Source organism: Vigna unguiculata, chromosome 2 (assembly GCF_037176805.1).
Source record: "Vigna unguiculata cultivar grain cowpea cultivar isolate G323 ecotype 2 chromosome 2, ASM3717680v1, whole genome shotgun sequence".
NCBI classification, from domain to species: domain Eukaryota; kingdom Viridiplantae; phylum Streptophyta; class Magnoliopsida; order Fabales; family Fabaceae; genus Vigna; species Vigna unguiculata.
The window spans coordinates 16,639,538-16,647,666 of NC_140793.1; the positions used below are offsets into that span (position 1 = coordinate 16,639,538).

Below are 8,129 nucleotides of genomic sequence, written 5' to 3' on the forward strand. Positions count from 1 at the left end.
ATTTAGTTCGAAAAATAATTTTCAAATAAAATTATGAAAAAATGTTTGATTTTTAAGGTTGTTTTAGGGGGTAGACTCTCGAGCCTTCCTTGATTATATTCATGTTTGTTAGATCATATAGCATGACGTTTGTTGATTTATATGGCATAATAATTTTTTTACTTCTATTTACTTGCTGGAATATTCTGCATTTCATTTCATGAGTACGCAATGCTAATTCTACAATTAAAAATAAAAGAACCCATTTTTTTTTATTTCGTTGTGATCCTTAGACTATTTTAATTGTTTATAACGTAGGCACTTGTATGCGATAAATTTGACCGCTTTATGTCTTTAAGATCAATTATATTTTCACCATTAAATTTTGATAATTTTTTTTATAATTAAGATGATATTTTCTAAGTAGTTTAAATGGAGAAATGAAAAAAATAAAAAATCATTTAAAAAATGTCACTTAATAATTTAAGAGAAAGTTGTCAAAATTTAATTGTTAAAAAATTATTTTTTTTTAAAGAAAAGATATCATATTAAACTTAGACTTTATTTCTAACAGTGCTAAATAGTTTATAGTGGCTTATATTTCCTGCAGAATCAATATTTGTAATCAAGCTTTCTAACACTGCTAAATAGTTTATAGTGGCTTATATTTCCTGCAGAATCAATATTTGTAATCAAGCAAGATGATGTATATCAAAGGTTCCGATGTCGGGAATTCCAGCAAATGTAAACGAGAATATTCTTCATCATTAGTCTCAAACCTTCCTGCGTATGAAGATTTGGAGTTAGGGCATCAATATAATATAAGGAATCAAGTCACTATGCTTTACGACTGGCGTAAGCATTCTGAAATAAGCAACTGCCGTAATAAGATTAGAAATGACGTGTAAGTTTTTACATTAATTTGAACTTTATAAATTTTATCCTTATAAGATATAAAGAAGCTAAAGTTATTAGTGCTGACTTTTGCTTCATCATAAAAATAGTCATTGAGTTGATACTAACTGAATTTTACTTGTAGTTTTGGAATTTTAATATCCATAATGCACTGGGAGCAGAGAAAGTCATCTACAATTGCAAATATTCTGGAAAGCGAGCTATTTATGGATGCTGCTTCACAGGTATGTTTTGAAACTGTCTGAGCATGTTAGCAAGGCAATGATAGGATTGAAATGCAAATTTTTCCCAAAGTTTCTTATTTAAGCATCCAGGGATTTATTGATGAGTTTTCTTCATGTTTGGCATGCAGGAGGAGTATATGGACAGGAAGACATTGGTTCGGCGGTTGAAGACAAAAGTCAACATGTTTCGTGCAAATAAATGTTGTCAAGTAGACAATGCTGTTTCTCGCACATCGAATATGTTGTCATCTTCTTCTGGCTCATTGCATTCTTGGTCTAATGAAAGTGTGCCCGGACATGCTTTTCAGAGAGTGCTCGGTCCTTGCATTAATGCAACTGATTATGGTGCAGTTGCTGCAGATAATAAACATCACTTCCCAAAAGGAGGGCTGTCATCGATCCCGAAATGTACTGATTTGGATGTGCTTTCTGAGTTTCCTGCTGCTTCTGTTGGGGGAAGCAATTTGGAAGCTTCATTTGGTTGGTACTTTTGTCAAAAAAACATTTCTTTTTTTTTTTTACAATGATATTTTAACAACTAAATTTTGATAAATTTCTCTTACGATATGATATGAGATGACATCTTCTAATTAGTTTTGGAATATAGAAAAATGAAAAAATAGGAAAATAGAAAATCACTTAGAAGATGACAACTCAAATTGTAAGAAAAAGTTGTAAAACTTTAGTTGTCAAGAAATAATTTTCCTTTTCAAAATTTTTTTATGATGCATGGTTTGAATTTTCAGAAGTACCCAATCGTTTTCTTGGCTCCAGTAGCATTGGAAATCAACAGAACTGCAAAGATTTTGAACCTGGGGTCCTGACCAAAAGAAAAATTGATTGCCCTTCTGAAGTTATGGAACCATTCATCAAAAGAAGAAAAGTGGACTATGAAAGTATAGAATTCAGAGGTTCACAAGCTGATAATATTTTAAATCCAGAGGAACCAACAAAAGACCATGATTTGATAGTCAACGATAAGTTAGTGGATTCTATCACTGGATCTGATTCTAATATGGAAACTGTTTGCCAAAAATCTATGCCTTCAAATACAGAGGACATACAAGGCAAAAGCGGATTGAACCAAGATGAGTCCAATGCTACAGAGAAAGTCATTGAACCAAAATCTCAAGAAAAGGAAATGAAGTCCACAGATCAAACCGCTAATATTGTTCCTTCAACTGAATCTTTAACAAGAAGTCGAATAAAGGAACACATTAGAAGTCTTGGAAAACAAGATAATAATAAGGTCATTATACCATCTTCTATTGTCTGTTCATTACCCTGATCTCTTCCAATACTCTTACGAGTATCTGTGAGCGTATATGTGAATTTCTTATAGAATTGGCAACTTTGCTTTTGGATTTTTCAAGCATATATGAACTGACCCTTTCTTTTAATAGGTTACAACGGACGGAGAATCAGGAAATGATGTTTACAAATGCCAATTATGTTCAATGACAACGCTGTACTTTGCCCCTAAGCCAATTTATTGTCTTTGTTGCGGCATCAGCATCAGGCGTAATGCATGTTATTACTATAAAAGAGAAGAAGAGGACACAAATAATTGCTTTTGTACTACATGCTATAAGAATGCCCGAGGTGGGAACATCTCATTCAACGGGACAACTGTTTCCAAGACAGATCTTAGCAAAAATAAAAATGATGGAGAATGTGAAGAAGCGGTAAATTAAATAATGTCTTTGTACTATATTCATCTCAATGTAGCTAACTTCAAACTCACTTTTGATTACCATTGTTTCTTCCAGTGGATCCAATGCAGTAAATGCAAAAGTTGGCAGCATCAGATATGCGCACTCTACAACAGTAAAAGTGATTTGGACAACACTGCTGAATATATATGCCTTTTATGCTGCCTAAACGAAAATAGAAACGATGTGCGTGTACCCTTTGACGCTAAAGACTTGCCTAGAACCAAACTTAGTGACCACATAGAGGGGAGGCTTATGAAGCGCCTCGGTCAAATTGAAAGGAATAAGATTCCGGAGGTAAGACTTCTCAAGTAAAGAATTTTAATTCGCTATGTTTGAGCATGCATGTGCCCAATTTGTTTAACATTTTCTTACTCTTATGTAAACAAGTAAACTGCAAATGTGATATAAATTATTAATTTGTATCCTTAAAGAACTCTGGTACAGTTTATATTAAAGTAGCTATATGCTTCAGCCCCAAAAAGGCCTTAAGGCAATGGGAAGCGTGTAGCCATTAAGAGATTATGACTTTGCTATCATGGTTGAGTTTATATATATTTCATATGGATTTATATATATGACATTAGTTTTACGTATACAAGACATTCGTCACCACTTTTAACCAAAAATCTTAAGATAATGGAGTTATAGACCTATCATGTTATATAGTGTTTAACTTTGTCTTTTCTACTTAATGTGAGACTTTGACTTACACTTGAACTATTCCCGACCGTTATTACTGATCTTTATCAATTACTTCTTCCTACTTCCTTTTAAAAATCTTAGATATTAATTTATAAAGTTCATATTTTCTGATTTGTCTCGTGTGAATCAAATTGCTAGGTTTTTGTAGCAGACAATCTTTCTGTTAGGGTTGTGCTATCTGTGGACAAACATATTGAAGTGAAGAAACAATTTCTCAATATCTTTGAGGGGAATGATTATCCTGCAGAATTTTCTTACGCTTCAAAAGTAAGTAAAGAGGTTAATCAATGAATATATTAACTTTTATTTACACTATTCTATTACGAAGTGGCAGCATTTTCTTGTGTTTCAGGTTATTCTTCTGTTTCAAAAGATTGATGGAGTGGATGTGTGCCTCTTTGCAATGTATGCTCAAGAGTTTGGCTCAGAATGCGGCTATCCAAATCAGCGTTCTATATACATTTCATATCTCGATTCGGTTAAGTATTTTAGGCCGGAAATACATATCTCGGCCAGAGAATCTCTCCGTACCTTCGTTTACCATGAAATATTGGTATGTGTTTTCAAATTTTGTTTCTAATTACTTGCATTTTATCTTTGTAAAGCCACATGTTTATTATATCAATTTTTCCATTCATGTTTTGCTTTCTTTGTTCTCAGATTGGATATCTTGATTTTTGCAAGAAAAGAGGTTTTACAACTTGTTACATATGGTCCTGTCCGCCTATAAAGGGAGAAGATTATATATTCTACTGTCACCCTGATTCTCAAAAAACTCCAAAGAAAGATCAACTACGACATTGGTACGTCTTTCTTTCTCCTTATCTGTTTTTAGTTTTCGTGTATGCACTATAGAACTGTCATGTTATATATCTTCATCCTCTGGAAAATTAGCTCTGCCGTGTAACCATCGAGTAATTTATACATGTTTGTTTAATTCATGAAGGTATCATTCAGCTCTAAGAAAGGCTGGTGAAGAGGATATTGTTGTTGGTTTATCTAACATATACGATCGTTTCTTTCTTCCTACTGGAAAACGTGAATCCAAGGTAACTGCTTCTCGTTTGCCTTACTTTGACGGGGACTTCTGGTCTGGTGCTGCTATGGATAAAGCCATGCAGATTGAACAACACACTGGAGGAAACCGTGAAAAGATGCTGAAATTAGTACCAATTAGATCTTTGAAGTCCATGGGATGTGTAAATCTTTCAAAAGGAACTGCAAAAGATATCCTAGTGATGCAAAAGGTAGGTTTCTAATCTTCATAGTTAGATCTTCTTTGGTAGTTTAGTTTGTTTGTCAATCCTTCTGAAGAAAGATTGATCTGGTTATTAAATTTCTTCTGTCCATTTTTATTAATTAATCCTAGATCGACATGATATTTACCTGCAACAGTGTTATATATTTACATAAACGAATCTCATCCAGCGAAATATGTGCTTTTATACATGTTTGAATGAAATGTTGATCTATGTTAATTTGTTATTTGATCTATACCAGCTGGGACAAACCATATCACCTTTCAAGGAAGATTTTATGGTAGTTCAACTTCAGTATGTTTGCATCCACTGCCATAAAGTGATACAGTGTGGGAAGCGATGGTTTTGCAAGGACTGCAAGATATTTCAGGAGTGTGAAAGGTGAAGACCCCTTAAACATCAAATATTTGAACTGTTTTTTCCCTTTTACCCATATAAATGTGTTGGATATGATTGAATTGGAAATTTGATATAGAAAAACATTTTTGTTCTCTAGAATACAGACTCTGCATATTTTTTATGTCGACTATGTACATGTAAATGTAAATAAGTGCTTCATTTATATGCTAAGCTTGCTGGCTTTATATTTGGGAGTTAGATAAGTAACAAAAAATGGCTTACGTCTTTTGCTTCTCATATGAACATTTCAGATGTCACACTGCTGATTCACACACTTCTGTCAAAGGCGAGAGACATAAACTTTGTCAAGTACTTCCTAACCTAAACTTTTAAGATTAATTCATGAGTTTTTGAAACACTGTACATGTTTGAATTGTGTGTCTCTACTTCCAGGTCCTTACGGAACGCATCCTTCCTGATACAACTGAGGAGAAAGATATCATCTTTAATAAAGGGTTATTTGAAACCAGATATAACTTTCTTAGCTTTTGCCAAAAGAATAGGTTTCAATTTGATTCACTCCGTCAAGCGAAGTATTCCTCAATGATGATCCTCCATTTTTTGAGCAACCGTACTCACATGACTGTCGGAATAAGTTGCCAAGTTTGCTGTAAACGCATTGTTAGCCAATCTTACTGGAGATGTGAGACTTGCCCTGAGTTCACTGTCTGCTCTGCATGCTATATCGCCAGAGGTGCCAAATGCCATTCACACACGTTGAGTGAAACTTGTTCAACCGCACAATCTCCTTCAGGAAGTGAAGAATTAAAGCAGAACACAACAGTGGTATGATGAGTGAACCTTAGTTTTATTTTCCGTTCTTATGATATAATATGTCTGAGCCAGCTTTATCATGCAGTTGCAGGAACTGCTGGAAGTTGTAAAGCACGCATCACAATGTCATTCAACTCAAACTCGACCATGCACCTACCCCTACTGCCTTAAAATCAGAAAGTTGTTTTCTCATGCCAGTAGGTGTACTGTTCGAGTTTCTGGAGGATGCCAACATTGTAAGAAAGTTTGGCAAGCAATAGCTTTACACTCGAAGAATTGTAGAGACTCAGCATGTTGCATACCCCGCTGCATGTAAGTTACTTTTACATCTCACAATCTACACTCTTTTTTTCTTTTCTTACTCTAAATTTTGCATAAATATTTATTCTATGGTATATATTTTTCTACAATTTGCAGGGATATGAAGAAACAAGCTGGATGGCTTGCGTCGTAGAGCTGTAATCTTGAAAGATAACAAAGACGTGTAGTTGATTGAAACCTTTTTCTGTATGTATTGAATAAATGAAATGTTGTACATGTAATTTTGTAAAGGATAAAGATATCGTTTACAGCTATTTTTGACAATATTTTTCATAAACTGAACTGACTTTTTTTAATTGGTTTTGAAATATAAAAAATAAAAAAAAATAAAGAAATAGAAAAATAGAAAAATAGAAAATTACTTAAAAAAATATTAATTTAAATTATAGAATAAAATTGTCAAAAATTAATTATTAAAAAACCATTTTTTTATAAATTTTTATATTAATTTTAAACTTTTTGTGTGTGTTATTTTTGAGGTTTAATAGTTTAATAATTTAATAGTTTAATAATTTAATAATTTAATAGTTTAATAATTTAATAATTCATAATTGAATAATTGAATAATTAAATAATTTTATGATTTTATTATTTAATAATTTTATGATTTTATAATTTTATGATTTGATAATTTGATAATTTCATTTAAGATTATGAAATTAAAAAATTAAAAAAATCAATAAATCGTAAAATTGTGAAATTATAAAATTATAAAATTATAAAATTATAAAATTATAAAATCATAAAGTCTAAATTTTTAAAATTGTAAAAATCATAAAATTATAAAATTATAAAGATTTTCCTTTTAAACTTGAACTTTTTGGAATTGTATGTTATTTTTTAGGTTTAATAATTTTATAATTTAATAACGTAATAATTTAATAATTTCATTCTCTCATTTAACCATCATAAAATATTAAATAAATATAGTATACCTGATAGGAGCATGGAATAAGATAATAATGTATAAAGTCATAAAGTTATCCAAAAATTAAGATGAACTGAATATAAAAGTTATATAAGGTTATCTAGAACTACCAGAAGGTCTCTCGAAAGGGAATACTAATAAACTCTAAGAGGAACAAAAATCTATATAGCAGAATCACCATTACCTTGTCCTGATCTAGCCATCGAATCTTCAACTACTAACACCATCAGATGATCATGGCAAGAGAAAGGAAACATAAGAAAACAAAACACAATAGAAAGGGTAAGCTAGTGAAGTTTTAAAGAATTTCATCAATTCACCATATAAGCATTTTAATCCTATAGAATCATTCAACTATTCACAACCAATTATAAAAATATGTCTCAAATGATCTGGATACAAGCATCAAGTCTTGTTAAGTTGTGCACTTGTGGTGGCATCCATTACTTTGTAGAACGGTAGACATTTGACCACTATTTTTGAACTCAATTGAATGAAAAGAAGGGGTAGAATGTATTCAATTTGACCAACCGAATCAAGTCAATTATCCTTTTAGTGGTTTGTTATTGTCATGGCATTGGGCTGCATTGATGAAGCGTTGGGCGATAGTTTTGGAAACCCAAAACAGAAGCTACTGTATGTGTGGCTCTAGGTGCCACCCTCTCACAACCGAGTGTCAGTTTGACTATGGTTCATTGTCTCGCTGGTGTTGGGCGCTACCCAGTTTTTCAACACTACGTCATCTTGGTAAAATGAAGATTCCCGCTTCGTTAACTGTTGAATCAAGTTAAAATTTTGACAACTGATCCTAGATACATGATTCTTCACTTTGATCAGTTAGATCTTTATTTTGAATTTTTTGGTTAGAGAATTGGTTTTCACCGTTTTGATGTACTTTATGTTATATATATGT

At 32.2% G+C, this 8,129-nt stretch overlaps 1 protein-coding gene across 1 annotated transcript; it reads left to right on the forward strand.

Annotated features, from left to right (window-relative positions):
* The first annotated feature begins 680 nt into the window (after positions 1 to 680).
* On the forward strand, positions 681 to 6,533 carry LOC114174492 (histone acetyltransferase HAC12-like). Its single transcript, XM_085670077.1, has 15 exons — positions 681 to 883; positions 1,019 to 1,118; positions 1,247 to 1,598; positions 1,865 to 2,367; positions 2,522 to 2,803; positions 2,888 to 3,127; positions 3,674 to 3,802; positions 3,888 to 4,088; positions 4,196 to 4,338; positions 4,482 to 4,782; positions 5,036 to 5,175; positions 5,445 to 5,502; positions 5,587 to 5,979; positions 6,053 to 6,279; positions 6,385 to 6,533. Exons 1-15 carry the CDS (start codon positions 681 to 683, stop codon positions 6,419 to 6,421), a joined length of 3,309 nt encoding a protein of 1,102 aa, XP_085526203.1. The 3' UTR covers positions 6,422 to 6,533.
* Positions 6,534 to 8,129: the final 1,596 nt, after the last annotated feature.